The sequence below is a fragment of the Oryctolagus cuniculus genome, chromosome 1 (assembly GCF_964237555.1).
Source record: "Oryctolagus cuniculus chromosome 1, mOryCun1.1, whole genome shotgun sequence".
In the NCBI taxonomy this organism is placed as follows: domain Eukaryota; kingdom Metazoa; phylum Chordata; class Mammalia; order Lagomorpha; family Leporidae; genus Oryctolagus; species Oryctolagus cuniculus.
In genome coordinates, this window is record NC_091432.1 from 64,700,791 (window position 1) to 64,719,858 (window position 19,068).

General features: G+C 58.7%; 1 protein-coding gene across 1 annotated transcript in view; it reads left to right on the forward strand.

The window, feature by feature from the left end:
• Positions 1-19,068, forward strand: part of ARHGEF17 (Rho guanine nucleotide exchange factor 17) — a 58,469-nt gene that overhangs the window by 37,484 nt on the left and 1,917 nt on the right. The window contains exons 2-20 of the mRNA XM_008267755.3: positions 2,147-2,224; positions 6,812-6,994; positions 9,034-9,150; positions 9,361-9,453; positions 9,599-9,775; positions 10,078-10,128; positions 10,332-10,441; positions 10,554-10,639; positions 12,659-12,777; positions 13,136-13,349; positions 13,828-13,901; positions 14,346-14,545; positions 14,664-14,962; positions 15,295-15,544; positions 15,800-15,886; positions 16,143-16,210; positions 16,762-16,910; positions 17,636-17,810; positions 17,927-18,196. Coding sequence (XP_008265977.3) covers positions 2,147-2,224; positions 6,812-6,994; positions 9,034-9,150; positions 9,361-9,453; positions 9,599-9,775; positions 10,078-10,128; positions 10,332-10,441; positions 10,554-10,639; positions 12,659-12,777; positions 13,136-13,349; positions 13,828-13,901; positions 14,346-14,545; positions 14,664-14,962; positions 15,295-15,544; positions 15,800-15,886; positions 16,143-16,210; positions 16,762-16,910; positions 17,636-17,810; positions 17,927-18,196 — 2,800 coding nt within the window. The remainder of the gene's footprint in view (positions 1-2,146; positions 2,225-6,811; positions 6,995-9,033; positions 9,151-9,360; positions 9,454-9,598; positions 9,776-10,077; positions 10,129-10,331; positions 10,442-10,553; positions 10,640-12,658; positions 12,778-13,135; positions 13,350-13,827; positions 13,902-14,345; positions 14,546-14,663; positions 14,963-15,294; positions 15,545-15,799; positions 15,887-16,142; positions 16,211-16,761; positions 16,911-17,635; positions 17,811-17,926; positions 18,197-19,068) is intronic.

The window sequence follows — 19,068 nt, forward strand, 5'->3', positions numbered from 1 at the left end:
GTCAGAGGGTTAAATAACACATAATGCCTGGTGCGTAGCGGCTCAGTGAACATTGTTAAATGAGGGAGCTGAGATCCGGCCTTGCCAGACACCGCCCAGCCGCGTGACCTTTGGCACTGACTCTGCCTCCCTGGGTGCAGTGTCTTTCTGTGAATTGGGTGGGGCACTTCCCACGACACCCTGCCCAAAGGCGGGCTCTTCAGAATGGGCAGCTGGAGTGGGCAGTGGCCTTGAAAAGTCTTCCTGTGCAAATGTGAGAGTTTACTACAGATTTTTAACAAATTTAGTCCTTTTTGAGACCTACGCCATGTCGTAGCAGGTAAAGCCACCCCACCACCTACAGTGCCGGCATCTCATATGGGCGCTGGTTCAAGTCCCAGCTGCTCCACTTCTGACCCAGTTCCCTGCTAATAGCCTGGGAAAGCAGCAGCAAATGGCCCAAGTACTTGAGCCCCTGCTACCCATGTGGGAGACCAGAAGAAACTCCTAGCTCCTGGCTTTGGCCTGGCCCAGCCCTGGATGTTGTGGCCATTTGGGGAGATGGCGAGTAAACTAATGGATGGAAGATTGCTTTCTCTCTCTCCCCCTCTTTGTAGCTCTAACTTTCAAATATGTAAATAAACTTAAAAAAAAATCTTTTTAGCCTGCATTGTGACACAGTAAGTTTTAGCTGCACATGGGAAGCAGTCCATACAGCAGACTCATAGAATGACAGTCGTTTTAATTAGCAGTCTTACACCAGAATCAGCCCTTAAGGCATTGAAATGCCTTAAGTCTGGCTGGAAAGCCCAGGGGGAGCATTTCAGACATGGAAAGACAAGATACTCTGGGGAAAAAATGTCCTATGAAAAGGATCCCTGTGGTTGAGACCCCAGTGGAAAGAAGTGGCCACCAAAGAAGGAGATACTTTTCTCTAAAGGGAAGAGAGAATTCCCACTTTGCTTATGGCTCTATCAAGCTACTGGATCCAGAAGGCTTCCATAGCCGAGGCAGCTCATGTCAAGAGCCTTGGGTGACCACTGATGTCACCCAAGAGTGTTATTTATTAAATAAACAACAAGAATCACTGTGCTCTAACTGCCCATGCAGGACCTCTGTCCCCAAAGAGTGGTATCATGAGACTTAATAGTAAAACTTGTTCTCAAGAATTACTTCCTTTTAGTATTTTAAAAGGAAGATATTCTTGTCTCATAAGTTGTAGTTATGTCTGAGAGCTCACAAAAGATGCATTATTCTTGGTTTCTTCTTTAAAGACAATTAAATTTCAAAAAGGAAAGGGAGAGGAAAGAAGGAAAAAGAAGAAGGGGGAAAGTGAAAACACCTTCAAGAGGCAGTAACAAAGCACAGCCCTTGTTTAGATTGCTGCGGAGCAGTTCTCTTGGTTTTTTTATTCCATTCTTTCTTTTTTTTTTCCTTTATTTTTGTTTTCTTTTCTTTCTTGGACCAAATAGAAGAGGGGGGAGGAAGGGGGACAGTGGGTAGGATGAGGGCGATGGGAAGAATTACCCATGTTCCTAATGTATTTACAAGATACATACAAATTTTAAAAAAAGAAAAAAGCTTAAGCTGCCTCCTGCAACTCCATCATCCCATATGGGCACCTGTGTGAGTCCTGGCTGCTCCACTTCCAGTCCATCTCCCTGTTAGTACACCTGGGAAAGCAACAAATGATGGGCCAAGGGAGACCCAGAGGGAGTTCCTGGCTCCTGGCTTCCACCTGTTGTGGCACTGGGGGAGTGAATCAGGAGATGGAGGATCTTTTTCTCTGTGTTTCTCCCGTCTGTCTGTTATTCTGGCCTTCAGATAAATAAGGTAGATCTTAGAGGAGAAAAAAAGGATCCTTTTTGAGAGCCAAGAAGTAAAGCTGAGATTTCAGATCTTCCCACAACTGGGTGGTCTGGGCGTGAGGGAAGAGGTGTGTCTTGGATGCAGGGGTCAGGCATTCCAGCAGGGGGAGCACCTGAGCAAAGGGTGAGTGGAGGCGCAGGTGCTTTCGGGAGACAGCCAGCCAGGAGCCCTGCATGGTGGGAGGGCTGTCTTGAAGTCCAAGGAGAAGGTGTGCATGGGCCCTCTGGGCTCCACGTGGCTGTAGGCGATGGGCTCTGAGAGGAACGAGGCACTGCTCACCCTGTCCCTGTCTCCCTAGGACATGCGGAAGCACGTGACCATGACCCTGCTGGACACGGAGCAGTCTTATGTGGAATCGCTGCGCACCCTGATGCAGGTGAGGCCCGGGCCCCTGGAAAGAGCTGTTCTGAGTCCAGTAGGCTGTCTCAGAGGTGACAGCAAGGTGGGAGCAAGCCCCTTCCATGGGCAAGGGGCCAAGGCCAGAGAGTTGAAACCCAGGACCTCCACCCCTCGTGGAGAATCCCTGTGCAGCACCACAGGAGGAGGACGCCCCCTGCAGGGCAGGAGGCACCCACCCACCCACACTGCCCTTGCACCCCCTCCCAGCAGCCCCCTGGACCTGAATGTAGTCCTGGACCTGAATGTAGCTGAATGTATGGGGCACCATAGGGGCACTGAGGAGGTGCTGGCCCCTGCTGAGACCTGCCTTCTGAGCAGCAGAGTCTGAAGTCTGTGTGACCAGCCTGCGATGGGCGGCTTGATCCCCCAGTCACACTGCTCGGGTCAGCAGGGGCCAGCTGGAGGGACCCTGGACATGGGAGGGCTGGACTCTGCCGCACCTGGAGTCAGCCACAGTTCTGAGCAGGGATTCTTGCTTTCCAGAGTCCGGCTGCTGGGAGGGTGGGTGGCAGAAGGAGGTGGGGAGCTGCTGAGAGCTGGGGGCAGGCACTTGGGAGGTAAATGGGCCAGGCGGGGAAACTCAGGGTGCTGCCGGGGTGCCTGGCTTGGCGAAGGTGGGACCGCCTGAGGTGCCGGTGTCTTGTGGGGAAGTCCTGAGCCTGGATGCACTTGCGGGGCTGGGGCCCAGTGTGGAGAACGTGGAGTTGAGCTACAGTGTGAGTGAGAGCAGAGGGCCCCGAAGGCAGGGCCCTGGACACCCAAAGCAGGCGCACATTCATCCATTCACTGCACACGTCTGCAGCGAGCCCCTTCCGCTGGCCGCATCCTGGCCGGGCTGGTGGGCGGGGAGGACGGTCCGGTGGTGTCTGGCGGGCAGGGAGGATTGTCCGGTGCTGTCCAGAGCCTGTTCCCGGCACACACGAGGGCCATGGTGGAGACAGCGAGTGGGTGGCGTCGTGCAGGTGCACAGCGAGTGCACGTGCCCAGCACATGCCGTTCCGCCTCGGAGACCAGGGCGTTTGGACACGGGCTGCAGTGCGCTCTGCTCCATGAAATTAGCCAGTCACGTGGGGGTCGGCACTACAAGGGTCTGCTGACAGAGGGTCCCTGGAGCAATCGGATCCGTAGTGACAGAAAGTAGGACGGTGGCTGCGGGCGGCCAGGGAGGAGGGAATGGATGGGTACAGACTTTCAGTTTTATAAGAGGAAGAAGGTTCTGGGGATGGACTGTGGTGAGTGACAGTCACACAACAGCCCAAAGGCACTTAATGTGAGTGCACTGTGCTGCACTTCAAGTGGCTACATTTATCTTAGTTTAGATTTTCTTATGTATAATGCATAGCCTTGTTATGTGCAAGGAAATACATCGTGTTCTTCTGAGAAAAAGTACAGAAGAGGCGAACACAGAAGGGGGACCTGCCCCGAGGTGAGGGGGGTCAGGAAAGGCTCTGGTGGTTGGGGTGCTCAGTGGGGACTTGAGGGGCGGGCAGGAATTCAAGACAGCTAGCCCAGGGGGAGGGGAGGGCTGCAGATGGAGGCACCCCAGGCACGAAGGTCCCCGAGGCCGCAGGAAGCCAGAAGTGAGAGGTGCTCTCTGTATAGGAGCCGCAGGCAGCCACGCAGGGCCTGAGGGCTGTCGGGCATGGCGGGGACCCTGCTGGGAGCTCGGGAGCTGGAGCAGGGACCAGCATGCCCAGCAGTAGCAGTAACAGGCAAGGTCCTGAGGGGCCTCCAGGGCCATTGCCTGTGCGGGGGAGAAGGGGCGCCCTAGAGTCAGGTGGTCCGGGTCTTGGGTCATTGCCTCCTTGCTGAGTGAACCCAGTCACCTCACTTCTGTGAGCCTCCATCGCACCTGCCAAATCATACTCATCTCCCAGCGTGGAGATAGAAAGGTGATGCCACCCTGGCCCGCCACCCCCCGCACCTCCCGTGCCTGTTCTCAGACAAGAGCAGCGGAGCGCTGGGAGAGGCAGGGCTGGGGTGTCTTCTTGCCTCTGCAGCTCCCAGGCTGTGCACAGGCTGCATGTGGGGAAGGTGTGCAGGACCTGGAGGTGGCGGGAGCCGGTCTGAGAGCTTTGGGTAGGGAGGGGTGGAGCTGGTCAGAAGGGTGTCACCTGCACCCCAGGACTGCTGCTCCAGGTAGCCGTGGGGTGTGCGACAGAGGACTGAGGTCTGGCCCAGGGGCCTAAGTGGAGCATGGCTCAGGAGCCAGGCCAACAGCTGGGGTTCACACTTGGCTCCCACTTGCGATCAGAGGTGTGACCTGGAGCATACCAGCGTCTGCCACGATTTCCTCCCCCGTGTGTGCCTCAAGTGCAGGTCACGAGAGGTGCGTGTGTCGCTTAGCAAACTGCTCACAACTCCATGCGTGCATTTGTAAAGTTGTGTTGAATCTGTCTTAACCTTGTGGCATAGGAAGTGAAGGCTTGGGCTAGGAGACCTGCCCGCGGTCATCTGTCTAGCGAGGGTTATGGCTGATGCTCGGTGAGTGGCTGGCATGTGCAGGCACTGCTCTGAGTGCTTACCATGAGTGGTCTGCAACATCGCCATAGCTCCTGGCTCACAGAGGATGAACTAGACATGGCGAAGCAAGGCCAGAGCCCAGTGCAGGGCTTGGCAGGAAGCCCCTGGGTCCACACTGCCTGAACCCTAACAGCGCCCCCCACCGCCACCCTCCAGGGGTCTCTACCACACAGACTGGGGAACCTGTTCTGGAGGCCAGCAGTTTTAGGCGAAGAAGTTAAATACCAAGGTGGCAGCTCATCGTCTTCAGCCTCACCCTCATGCCCCTGGGCCTGTCTCGAACCCCCAACTTCCCTTTCACTGATTACCCTGACAAGTGCTCTGGGTAACTACATACACATCCACTCCCTTACTTGTTAAGCCTTCTTTCTGCTCCCCCCACCCAAATGTCAGCTTCACAGATAGCGGGAGTTCATCTGCTTGCCAGTGTAGCCCAGGGCCCAGCAGGCTGGCCCACAATAGTTGCTTAGTGGGCGTTTGTTGAGTGAATGCAGTCCAGGCTTGTAGCAGGCGGTATGTTGGGTTTTTGGTGGCTGTTGATTCTTTCCTCCCGCCATGCGCCTGCTTCTCCGAGGATCCTGGGCACTGGAGGGGAGCAGTGTAGCTCCTGCTCCTTGCGGGGTCCAGAGACCCAGGCATAGACCAGGCATAGACCAGGCATAGACCAGGCACTGGCTCTCACTGCCCACCCCTGCGCTGTCAGCCGGGCCTCTTCAGAATTCCCAAGCAGGCGAGGAATCTGTTGAGCCTGACTTTCTCCAACTTGTTTTACAAAACAAGCCATATTTTTAAAATGTTTAATATAAATGTTATTGCAGCATCACATATGTTTTTTCAAATACACCCTCATGTTTCTTTGGCATGCAGTTACAGAATTGGCCAGTAGAGGGAGACCTCTCCATGTGCATTCCCTCTGCTGAGCTGGGCTGTTTATAATACAGAACACCACTGAAGGCAGATTTGAAGTGAAAACAGGAATTTTAGTCGTGGACTGACCAGCAGTTCTGAAACTAGTGATACAGCATCAGGCAGTGTCACTGAGAGTTCCAGTGACTTCCAAGGGAACTCCCCTGCCCCTCCCCTCTCTTCTCCAGGGCAGGGACCCCTTGTCAATCACCATGGATTCCATATGGAGCAGGCCTGAGACCACCCACAGTCTTCACAGTTGAGCGTCTCTGAAATCAGGGTTCATCCTGCGATATTGGTGGTGTGTCATAACAATTGGCAGCAAGTCCTTTTCTTAAAAACCAAAATAATGTTACATCTTAAAATTTGATGAAATGTAATTTATTCAAAAGGCAGAGTTAGAGAGAGAGAGGGGTCTTCCATCCGCTGGTGCATTCCCCAAATGGTCGCAACAGCTGGGGCCGGGCCAGGCTGAAACCAGGTGCTTCTTCCAGGTCTCCCATGTGGGTGCAGGGGCCCAAGTACTTGGGGGCATTTTCCGCTGCTTTCCCAGGCACATTAGTAGGGAGCTGGATCAGAAGTGGAGCAGCTGAGACTCACAGGTACCCATATGGGATGCCAGCACTGCAGGCAGTGGCTTAACCCACTGTGCCACAGCGCCAGCCCCCTCCTTATTTCTTGTATTTATATGTTTCATTCAACTAGATCATAAGCTGTATCAGGGTAGAGAGTTGGTTCTGTCCCATTCACTGCTGTCTCCCAGGCCCTAGAACAGTGCCGGGCACATAGTGAGTGCTCAGTACATATTTGGTGAGTGACTCTGGGGGTCCCGCCTGGAGCCTTGTCTTCTGTTCTCACTCTAATCTCTCTGTCTATTGATGCATCTGGCAAAACTTTTTCTGAGCCCAGTCGCCTATGTCTGGGCTGGGCATTGAGGGCATGGGGGTACTGAGGGCATGGGGGTGGGTCTTTGTCTCTGGCTCTCGGAGCCCCTTGTCAGCTGAGGCAGGTACAGGAGGCTGGGCACTGGAGTGCAGGCCTAGGCGACTCTACCTGCCTTCACACGGGGACCTGTGCGGCTTGGGTTGGGGTGCCTGTCTCTGGCGGGTGTGCAGTGACCTCATGGGTCCCCCAGGGCTACATGCAGCCACTGAAGCAGCCAGAGAACTCCTTGCTGTGTGACCCGTCGCTTGTGGATGAGATCTTCGACCAGATCCCAGAGCTCCTGGAGCACCACGAGCAGTTCCTGGAGCAGGTGCGGCACTGCGTGCAGACTTGGCATGCCCAGCAGAAGGTGGGAGCCCTTCTCGTCCAGTCGGTGAGTGGCCCCTTGCGCCCTGCTGCTCAGGCCCCTCCCACGAGGGGCTCCATACTACCAAGGACACCCCCCACCCCACCCTACCTTGCCTGGACGCTGACTCTGATCCCAAACCCATCCCCAAACTTGAAGAGACACTGGCGCTGACCCCAGCCGCTGGGTGGACCTGAACCTGGTCAGAGTCCAGTCTATAGACTGGACTCTGGGACTGGCACCAGACCCAACACTGACCCCTGATCCTGGCTGGCACTGAGCTGACCCTAGTCCTGACTCTGACCTGGTCCCGATGCTCAGCTTGTTGCTTGTATTGACCTTAGCCACTGCCTGAACCTGAACCTGAACAGCTGCCCTGATCCTGACCCTGGAAGTGGGCTTGTTGGTTGATGCTGGCCTAGTGTTGGGCTGTTTCCATAGAAACAGCTGTGGTGTCTGAAACTCATTCGGTGCTGGGCCATATTCTGAATGTATCATGTGTATCAGCACCCTAGGAGGAAGCTATCTGATGTGATAGTTAATGACTGAGGCGTAGACAGAGAGGAAACCTGGCCAGAGTCACAGCTGGTGGTGGAGGACTTGACCCCAGGAAACCTGGTTCCAGGCCCTGGCTCTCCGGTACCCCACCTGCCCTCTCACCGCAGGCCACAGCTCCCCTGCGAGCTTGCCCAGGTCCTATAACAATGATGGAGGCTTTAGGAAAGGTTGTGGCTCCAAAATTCAAAGGCACCTACAGAAGAAAACTGATGGCCATTCTACTGAACATCTGAACACCCAGTGTGCCTTTTTCTTCCCTTGTTAATTTCTGTGTTTTTCTATAGGAATTTAGTTACCTTTGAAAAACTTTGAGTTACATTTTGTTACTTTGTCAAAATTCTCAAGAATGCAGGATGGTGACTGATACAAGGTAGCCAAATGCAAATTAAATTGTAGGAGGAATCACATAAATTAAAAAAAATCCTTCCCCCAAATGTTACAAGCAGAAAAAATAGTATCTTTTTTGTGGGGTGTGGCTGTGTGTTAACATGGTCATTTTGATGTGGGGTGAGGCCTTGATCAAAAGCGCATCTCAGAATGTCCCTGCTGACCTGGGAACTGATGTGGCCATCAGCTCAGACTGAGTGGTGACAGCTCAAACCCATGGCCACCCTCACGGTCACTAGGCTCCGCCTCCTAGTGGAGCTCCATGCTGACCACAGCCAGGCCGAAGCTGCCAGCTGGCTACACCTGCCCTGAGCGAGGTCTTCCTGTGGATGGGGTAGGAGTGGTGCTCTGCAGAGGTGGGATCTGCCCTGGGTGATCAGGAGAACCCGGAGGCCAGGAGTAATAAATACCACACAGAGCCCTGCTCAGGAATGCTTCCGAGGGGAGGCAGAACCGGAGTTGGGCCCCGAGTGGGGATGAGGTTTGCATGGGGAAGACCATTCCTGGGGTAGGCAGCTGCGTAAGCTGGAATGAGTCTCTGTCTCTTAGAGGGTGGCTTGGAGGGACACCTGCCTGGCCAGACCTGGCATTGGACACTAGACCTAGGGACAGAAACACCCAGTTTCAAGTGAGAGACGGGTGGGTGTTTGTCCTGGGGTCAGGATGCTGCTTGGGCACCTAACTCCTGGGGTCTCTCAAGTCAGGTTCACCCTCCTGTGTCAGAGAGCCCGGGGAGTGTGTGGGAGCTCTCCCTGCTTGTCTGTCTGTCTCTGTGTGGCTCTCTGCTTCTCAAACAAATGAAAAATGTTTTCAAACGTGAGAGAAGCAGATCCGGGCTCACAGGACACATCCAGGCACATGAGTGTGTGTACGCACACTGGCATGCACAGATAAGATTTTATAACGTGTCTGCCTGCGCTCACAAGCACACGCTGGCCACACAGTCACGCGTACCACGTGTGCTTGGAGGGTCACAGAAGCACGTGCCTGACCCCACGGGGACCGTATCAGTTCTAGTTGCAGGGACAAGTGGTGACTCACGAGTCAATGGGGAAGAAGACCGGGATGAGGGTGAGGTGAGGTATGCCTTGGGGGTCCCCAACCTGCCTGCTTACCCACAGTTCTCCAAGGATGTCCTGGTCAACATCTATTCTGCCTACATCGACAACTTCCTCAACGCAAAGGACGCCGTGCGAGTGGCCAAGGAGGCCAGACCTGCCTTTCTCAAGTTCCTGGAGGTAGCATGGCCTGGGGCAGGGGTGGTGGGGGCTTCGCCTTAGCCAGCGCTGAGGCCCCGGGAGTTCCCAGCCTGGGCACCGCAGCCCTAGCCCGAGGGGTCGGCCTCTTCTCTCGGGCTGGGCTTGCTGGCAGCCTGTTTCTGGGAGTGCCTTCCCGTTCCTGGCATCCGTTCCTCGCACACACGCCCATCCGCCTGCTTCTGGTTTCAGCAAAGCATGCGCGAGAACAAGGAGAAGCAGGCGCTGTCCGACCTCATGATCAAGCCCGTGCAGCGGATCCCACGCTACGAGCTGCTGGTGAAGGTGAGCAGGGCCTGGAGCTTCGAGGCCCCCGCCTGGTTGAACCTGACGGGAGGGCCCCCAGGGGCCGGGGGGAGGAGGTCCTTCTGCCCCAGCAGTGGGTCCAGGGCAGCTCAGCAGGCAGGCCTGGCCCCCGTTCCCACCCCAGGACCTCCTGAAGCACACACCTGAGGACCACCCCGACCACCCGCTCCTGCTGGACGCGCAGCGGAACATCAAGCAGGTGGCCGAGCGCATCAACAAGGGTGTGCGGAGCGCCGAGGAGGCTGAGCGGCACGCCCGGGTGCTGCAGGAGATCGAGGCTCACATCGAGGGCATGGAGGATGTGCGTGCTGGCCAGCCCCGCCTGCCCCTGTGTCTGCTCAGGCTCTGTGTCTGCGGTCACGTGGAGTCGTGGCCGTGGCCGTGGCTATGTCCACATCGTGGTCTGTGGTCTGTGTCCATGTCTCCCAGCCTCTGGGTGGGGGTCAGACGCCCCCCCACTGTTCTGTGTCCTCTTCCCCATTTCCCAGTCTGTCTCTGCACCTGCTTCGGTTGCGGGGGTGGGGAGTGGCAGAGACCCTAGGTGCTGGGGCTGTAGGGAGTGATAAGCAGCCTTCAGAACGCCCTGGCCCTCCTGTCCCACAGCTCCAGGCCCCCCTGCGGCGGTTCCTGAGGCAGGAGATGGTCATTGAAGTGGTAAGAAGGGTCCCATCATCTGCCCTCTTGTGCCCGCCTCCCCACCCACCTTTCTGCTCATACCTGCTGCCTGGCTCTCCCTGCTCTTCCGTCCCAGCTGGGAAATAGCCCCACCCCTCCCAGGGCCTCACTGTCCCCTTGGGCACCGTGGGCAGACTTCTGGACCATGTCCACCCAGCCTGAGTCCCGCCTCGGCCCCACAGAAGGCGATTGGTGGCAAGAAGGACCGGTCCCTCTTCCTGTTCACTGACCTCATTGTGTGCACCACGCTGAAGCGGAAGTCGGGCTCCCTGCGGCGCAGCTCCATGAGCCTGTGAGTGGCCGGGTGGGGTGGGCTGGCGAGGGCGGCTGTCCTGCCCTGGGTCCCTGGGTCCCTGGGCCCCGTTCCCCAGCCCTGGCCAGAGCAGCCCGTCGGCTCCCCGCAGGTACACAGCCGCCAGTGTCATCGACACAGCCAGCAAGTACAAGATGCTGTGGAAGCTGCCGCTGGAAGACACAGACATCATCAAAGGTGGGTGGGCTGGCCTGGCCTGGCCTCGCTTGGCCCACATGGGGGTCGCAGTGGACACCCTGCCGAGGGCGTGTGGGCCATGGCCAGTCTGCCTGCCGCTCCCTCTGCTTTGCTGCCTTTGGGCCGCTTTCCCACCCAGAGCAAGGGGGCTGGCACAGGGGACCCGATGGCACCCATGGAGGAGCCGAGTGCATTGACCCACTTCTGACGGGTTGCGGGGCACAGGGGGAGCCAACATGAGTGTGAGGAGCTGCGGACCCATCTGTCCAGCCTCACTGGAGGGTCTCACCATAACTCTGGGGGTGGGGCCCAGGCTCACCTGAGGGGTGCTCACCTGGCCCCCCACGGGAGGCAAGCCCAGGGCTGTCCCCATGTGGCCCCAGCTCATCCCTTCTTCCGGGGACAGGCCTGTTTAACCACTGCCTTCAGGTCAGGGGCCTGCCCGTGGGGCAGGATCAGACGGAACAAAGGGTGGCTGTCCTGGCAGTTCCCTTTCCGAGGAGGACGGAGTAGGACGCTGTCTGGGCTGCTGCAGCGAAGAGGCCAGAGACTGCAACACAGCAGCTGATGTCGGCTGCTCACGCTTCCCGAGCCAGCAGCTCCTGTGTCTGGGGCCTGTTCCTCGTGTCTCCGTACCTTCCTTCCAAAGGCGCAGGCCTCTGTTTTATGTGTTGCTTTTTCTGTTACTTTTTTTTTTTTTAAGATTTATTTACTTGAAAGGCGGTTTCAGAGAGATTGAGAGACAGACAGAGATCTTCCATCTGCTGATCCCCAGATGGCTGCAACAGCCTAGATTGGGTCAAGGAACCTGGAATTCCATCTGGGTCTCCCACATGGGGGCAGAGGCCCAAGCACTTGGGCTGTCATCTGCTGCTTTCCCGGGTGCATTAGCAGGGAACTGCTTTGGTAGTGGAGCAGTTGGGACTCAAACCAGAGTTTGTGCGGGATGCCGGCGTCAAGGAACGCCACTGCCCCCCCCCCCCACTAAGTGTCTTAATGAGGGTGCTGCTCCAGTTCGTGGGGGCTCCACTCCATCTCGTCGCTAAGGCTGCACCACCTTGTGCCAGCATGTCAGGGCTTAGGCTTCATCGTGTGAATCTGGGGTGGGGGGAGGACACAGACCCCAGACCAGACCACACTATGTGTGAGCCTCAGCTGATCTAGAACATTCCATTTGGCCCACGCCTTTCTTTCCCTGGACACAGTGCCCTAGCCTCCTTGTGCAGCCCGAGTGCATCTCAGGGTTACAGCCATGCGCCCCTTGCCCCAGCGGGGACCAGACCACAGGGCCGGCATGGGCACTGGTTGCCAGGGTCAGAACCCTCTCTCCTCCATGCAGTCATGGCCCCGTCCTGCAGCCTGTGGCCCGAAGGCAATGGCCTATATTCACAGATTCCGGGAAATGGAAGAGGCTGCTGGCATTTAGGAAAAAGCAAAAGAAAGCTGCTTCCTTCCCTTGGTTTCAAGACGTGTGTGCACCTGGCCCCCCGGGTAGAGGGGCAGCCCCGGCTGTGGGTCCCTCGTCCACACGCATCCTGAGCCGGGTGACGCAGGATACAGGGGTGCTGAGCTGTCCTGCAGGGCTGGCCCCTTGGCCGCCGACACGTGCAGGGCGGGAGCAGAGGAATCCAGGGCATCCACTCACCACCCTCTCCCTTGTGGGGATCAAGGCCCTTGGTCAGCAGATTTCGCTGCCGGAGGCTCTGCCTGCCTGGCAGCTCTCCCGTGGGACGCTGCGCCCCCACAGCCTGCAGAGCCATCCGTCACTTTGTACCTTGTCCTCTCTGGGGAGTTCTCTGAGGGCTGCGTCCTGGCCCCGTGGCTCTGGGTCAGGCCCCGTCCTTGCTCTCAGGCGCGTACCTTCTGAGGTGCTGCCTGCTGCTTTGTTCCCGAGAGCTCGGGGTCTGTAAAGCCTTGGTTTGCTTGGTCACTCTGCGCACCTGGCCATGAGTTGTGCGGCGAGAGGAGCTGTGTCCGTCCGTCTAAGCCTGACCTGACCCGTCTCTCTGTCCCCACCAGGGGCATCCCAGGCCACCAACCGGGAGAACATCCAGAAAGCCATCAGCCGCCTCGATGAGGACCTCAACACCCTGGGCCAGATGAGCAAGCTCTCCGAGAGCCTCGGCTTCCCCCACCAGGTTGGCAGCCCCTGCCTGAGGCTGGCAGGATGCGGTAGGGTGCCTTTGACCCTATCTGAGGGAGGAGGCCCCTTGAGGTGTCATCTGCCTGGGGTGGGGGTGGTGGGGACAGGCTCACCCCCATGTGGGAGGTAATACTTTCCAGGTCTGAGGGTGGAGACTAATTCTGCCTCCGCTAGGGAGGGAGGGGCCTGTCCTTCCCTGTGGGCCGAATCCAGGCTGCCTCTTGGTCTGCAGGAGCAGATTGGAGTCCTGTTTTCTGTCTCCCACCAAGGGCAGGTCCCCACCTTCTTCCCAGGGGCAGACGGGGGGTGCACTGAGTCGCTTGGGCCTGCGGCCGGGGCCCTCTTTCCCGCAGGGCCTGGACGATGCGCTGCGCGACCTCTCAGCAGCCATGCACCGGGACTTGTCGGAGAAGCAGGCACTGTGCTACACGCTGTCCTTCCCGCCCACCAAGCTGGAGCTGTGTGCCACACGGCCCGAGGGCACCGACTCCTTCATCTTCGAGTTCCCCCACCCTGACGCCCGCCTGGGCTTTGAGCAGGCCTTCGACGAGGCCAAGAGGAAGCTGGGTGAGCCTGGACCTCCTGGAAGTGGGCACACCTCGTAGCTGTCTTGGACCTCAGCAGCCGGTAGTCCCAGAAGTGCAGTCTGGTGCTCCATCAGCTGGCGGGGAAGGTGGACTGGGACCTCCATGGTAGAACAGTGCACTGAAGGGGGCGGGGAGGGGTTCCGGGGATAGGGCCAGCTTGGGGCAAGGGCCCCATCACCGCCGCGGGTGGCCAAGAGCCTCCTGGGGCTCCACCCCAGACACTGTGCAGGCCTGCGTCAGGGAAAGTGCTCTTAGAGACCTCTGGGTCTGACGCCCTCACTGTGAAGGTGGGCAGGTTGAGGCCAGGGACAAGCAGGGTGTGACCTGCCTTGTCCCAGTGTGGCTGCCATTAGGGTGCCCTCTAGAGAGACCCCAAGGGGCAGGAGAGGAAGAAAAATGGGGAAAGGGCAGGGCCAGGGAGGGGTAGAGGCTAAGCAGGTGCTGTCTCTGCACTGTAGCATCCAGCAAAAGCTGTCTAGACCCGGAGTTCCTGAAGGCCATCCCCATCATGAAAACCCGCAGCGGCATGCAGGTGTGTGTGTGTGTGTGTGTGTGTGCGCACATGTGAATGTGGGTCACCTGGGTGTGCACGTTCCAATCCAGCATGTGTTTGTGAATTGCTCTTCTGGGTACAATCTGTGTCTTAAACATTGCAGTTGTTCCCTGTGTCTTAGCATGCAGCTCACTCTGTGCATGCATGTGGTTGTCATGTACCTATCACACGTGTAGGGATGTGTTTCACATGTAACTGTGCATGGGTATATATGTGTACATGTGGGTGATGCCTGTATCACACAGGCGTGAATGTGTTTGGTGTGTAGTGTCACATGTGCTGTCATGTATACATGTCTGTGGCACCCATGCACACACATGCAGGCCTGCCTCCCTCCCACCTGCTGGGGTGGCTCAGAAGGCCTGCAGGGAACAGGCAGCAGTTCCCCCAGTCACCTCCCCTGTCCCTTGCTGTCCCCCACAGTTCTCCTGTGCAGCTCCCACCCTCAGCAGCTGTCCGGAGCCCACGCCTGAGGTGTGGGTGTGCAACAGCGACGGCTATGTGGGCCAGGTGTGCCTGCTGAGCTTGCGCGCGGAGCCCGACGTGGAGGCCTGCATTGCGGTCTGCTCGGCCCGCATCCTCTGCATCGGGGCGGTGCCCGGCCTGCAGCACTGCAGCCACCGGTGAGGCCCAGGAGGCGGGGTGGGTGATCTGGCCCTGCCCGGGTACACGCGGCTATAGGTGGGCCCGGGGGTGCATCTGTGTGCCAGCTGCCCCTGTCCCTTTGCCTTTGGCTCACAGGGAGCGGCCAGCGTCCCTGAGGAGCGTCCCCGACGCAGCCCCGGAGCCCACCGGGCCCGACCTGGACGCGGAGGCTGCAGAGGAGGAAGCCGTGACGCCGGCAGAGCCCGGGCCCCAGCCCTGCCTGCACATCTCCATCGCAGGCTCCGGCCTGGAGATGACACCAGACCGCGCGGAGGCCGACCCCCGCCCGGAGTTGGTGCCCTTCGACAGCGACTCCGATGACGAGTCCTCGCCCAGCCCTTCAGGGACCCTGCAGAGCCAGGCCAGCCGGTCCACCATCTCCTCCAGCTTTGGCAGTGAGTAGCCTGCAGAGGGCCAGGGTGAGGAGGGACACAATGGAGCACACAGAGCAGTGGGGTTGGGGGGCTGCGCACCCCTGGGTGAAACGCACAGGCCCCATAGCGTTCAGTGCCGGCAGATGGGGTGCACTTCGGGAAGGGGCCATGCCAGGACTGGGAGCTGGCAGCACCAAGCGGTTGGAGTGCAGGGTAACGAGGCCAGTGCTGACACAGAGGCTCCCAGAGAGGGAGAGGCCCTGAGCAGGGCACAGCCGGGAGGGACGCCGCAGGCCCAGACAGACCCAGACCTGGCCGAGGGGCGCGGAGCCAGCCGCTTTTGTCTCCCTCAGATGAGGAGACCCCGAGCTCCAAGGAGGCCACAGCAGAGACAACCAGCTCTGAGGAGGAGCAGGAGCCCGGCTTCCTGCCACTGTCCAGCTCCTTCGGGCCCGGCGGGCCTTGCGGCGCCAGCCCAATGGATGGGCGAGCCCTCCGCCGCTCCAGCCGAGGCTCCTTCACCCGCGGCAGCCTTGAGGACCTGCTGAGCGTTGACCCCGAGGCCTACCAGAGCTCCGTGTGGCTGGGCACCGAGGATGGCTGGTAGGGACACAAAGGCTTGTACTCCCTGCTCTGGGCATCGTAGAGTGGCCTGAGGAGGAGGGCTTATGGTCTGACTCCCGGGTCCTCCAGTCAGGGGTGCCAGTGGGCCTGGAAGCCTCAGGGAGGCCGCGAGATCTCAGTGCTTTGAGCAGGCGCCTGGCCTGGAGGAGATATTGGGAGATGCAGGGAGTGGAGGGGTGACTCCGGGGCTGTGTGCCCAGAGCATTTGTCACAGGTGTGCACCCCGGTCCACAGCGTCCATGTGTACCAGTCCTCCGACAGCATCCGTGACCGCAGGAACAGCATGAAGCTGCAGCACGCGGCCTCCGTCACCTGCATCCTGTAAGGCTCCCACAGCTGCACGCACAGGCCTGCTCCGTTCACCTGGGTCCCTGCTCCGCAGCGCCTCCTCTCTGTCGGGCGGTGCCTCTTACCTGCTGTGTGAGCTTGGGCCGCAGGCTCCCCACACCACCTGGAGAACGGGTTGGGAGGAGGTGGTCTCCCAGGATCCATAGCCCTTCTAACAGTGATTGCCCTGACCCCGGTGACCCCTTTGTCCTCCCGAAATGCCCGACTCCTCCCTCTTTCCGTTGTCCAGGTATCTGAATAACCAGGTGTTTGTGTCCCTAGCCAACGGGGAACTCGTAGTCTATCAAAGGGAAGCAGGTGAGTGCCCGCCGCGCCGCCGCCTCCCCGCGCCAGCCCAGTCCTTTCGCTGGCCTTGCCATTCTCTGCTGGGCCAAGTGGGGGACTCGGGCTTTGAGTCTCGAGAGGTGGCCTTGGGCGATGTTCTGCCAGTCCTTGGGCCTCAGTGTCCTCCATTACAGATGGGGAGGTTAACCTCTGATTTCTGTTTCCTTCTTTGTTTGCTTAAAAAAAAGATTTTACTTATTTATTTGAAAAAGTTAGAGAGGGAACGAGATTTTCTATCCGCTGGTTCACTCCTTAAATGGCTGCAACAGCCAGGGCTGGGTTAGGCTGAAGCCAGGAGCCAGGAGCTTCATCGGGTTTCCTGCACGGGTGCAGGGACCCAAGTACTCAGGCCATCTTCCACTGTTTTCCCAGGCACATTAGCAGGGAGCTGGATTGTAAGTGGAGCAATAAGAACATGACCCAACCGCTACACCATAGTGCTGGCCCCAGCCTCTCATCTCAAGAGAGGGTGGGGCTTAACAACAGTCCTGGACCAAGTCTCCTGTTTGCTTTATCCCATTTAGGCCGTTTCTGGGACCCTCAGAACTTCAAATCTGTGACCCTGGGCCCTCAGGGGAGCCCTATCACCAAGATGGTGTCTGTGGGCGGGCGGCTGTGGTGTGGCTGCCAGAACCGAGTCCTGGTCCTGAGCCCCGACACACTGCAGATGGAGGTAGCCTGGGATCGGGGCCATGGAACTGGGGACCTGGGACTGGCTGGGCCCACATAAGAGGGAAAGGAGACTGTGGTGGGTGGGTGGGTGACTCCGGGGGGGCCCTGAGCTCTGACCCTTGTTTCTGCTTGAGCATGGGGATTCTGGCCCCCTAATGGTCTCCTGCCCTACTCAGCTCAGCTCAGGTGTGGGTCTTTGGGGGCTGATGTCCACATCCCTTAGCTTTGGACTCTGGCCTTAGTCCTGGCCTCATTTCCTTGCACGTCAAGGGTTGCCAGCCTGGCTGGGGTCCAGGGCCGGCAGAGTCCCCTGCTTTCCCTTTCATGTATTCCATCACTGGCCGGGCTGGAGGCCAGAGGCCTGGGTTCAGTCCCAGCTCTGCGACCTTGGGCAGATTGCTTTTCCCTTCCGGGCGTCGGCTTCCCCATCTGCCGGGGAGAGACCGACAACTGGTCTTAAAACCCTTCAAGCTCTGAAGTTCTCTGGTCCTGCAGTCCCTGAGCTTCGTGGGGAAGGGTTTCCCTAGTCTGTTGGAAGGATTATGTGGGAGGTGCCAGAGAAACCAAAGGACCACGGCTGAGTTTGCCGTCAGGCGGGAGGGCGTCTGGAGAGGTTTGCTGTGACTTGGACGGGGTCGGGGGGGGGGGGGGCAGTGTGCCTGGGAGGCACGGCGGGGGGCAGGCCTGCCTGTGGACCACCTGCTCTCTCCCCTCTCTCCTTCCCAGCACACGTTTCATATAGGGCAGGATCCAAGCCGCAGCGTGGCCTGCATGGTGGACTCCAGCCTGGGGGTCTGGGTGACGTTGAAAGGTAGTGCCCACGTGTGTCTCTACCACTCAGACACCTTTGAGCAGCTGGCAGAGGTGGACGTCACCCCTCCGGTGCACAAGATGCTGGCAGGTACTGACCTCACACTGCCACCGCCCCTGCCCCGGAGCCTCTGGGGCCCTGGGCATTGAGGAAGCTGGGCCGGGCTGAGGACTCGGCCCCAGCTGCGCTCTGTTCCCCACCCCCAGGCTCTGATGCCATCATCCGGCAGCACAAGGCCGCCTGCCTGCGGATCACGGCACTGCTGGTGTGTGAAGAGCTGCTGTGGGTGGGCACGAGTGCCGGCGTCGTGCTCACCATGCCCACCTCGCCCAGTCCCGTCAGCTGCCCGCGGGTGCCTCTCAGCCCTGCCGGCCTGGGCCAGGGACACACTGGCCATGTGCGCTTCTTGGCCGCAGTCCAGCTGCCGGATGGGTTCAACCTGCTCTGCCCGACGCCGCCGCCTCCCCCAGACACAGGTGGGCTGGCACATCCCACCACGCCCCAGGGTCCTGGACTTCTGCTTGAGGTCTCCCCACTGCCCTGTAGGGAGAGGTTTTTAAGGGGGAGGGGAAATGTAGTACAGAGCCGGGAGCAGCATGTAATACAGAAAATAGTCTAGGGAAACCCCAAGTGACATCTCTGGGACAGCGTATGTGCAGAGAAGTGTCGTGGGAGACAGAGAACTGTAAGCTAACGAGTAAAGTTGGCACCGCATGAAACGGAGCAGGGCCTGTGTCGGACAGGAAGTGAGGTCACAGAACAGGAAGTAGAGATCACACCAGAAAGCACAAGCACACACAGAATGTATGCGCACAGGGACAGGAAGTGGACCTGGGAATTAGAGTGAACGGCAGGAAGCGGTCTTCGTGGAGGAGGCGGTGAAGCCTCGGTCCGAAGCTGTCTGGTCCCGGCAGGCCATCAGCTGCCTGCCTGGGAGGGGATGCTGGCGGTGGGATTACATGGAGCCCTGGGCCACTTAGCAGCAAGACCGTGCTCGGGGAGATGCCTCGTGTGGCAGGTCCGCCGCTGTGTGAACGTGAGAGGTGGGTACGTGGCATGGGCTTCTGTGCTCCAAGGCTCTATGGAATAGATGCACATGGCCTAGCCCACCGCGCCCAGGGCCACGCTGAACAAAACGGGGTGCGATCAAATCAGGCACAGGAGAAAACTGTGCGGCCGAGAGATGCAAAATGGGATCGTGCGAGGCTGCTGCGTGCAGGACGCAGCACCCTGTTCCACAGTCAGCTTTCGCTTTCATAAGCAGAAAGAGGACACGCAACTCTTGATATAGAGCGTAGTAAGTGCGTGAACCGATGGCATGGCGTGTACTGCCGTTATCAGTATTAAG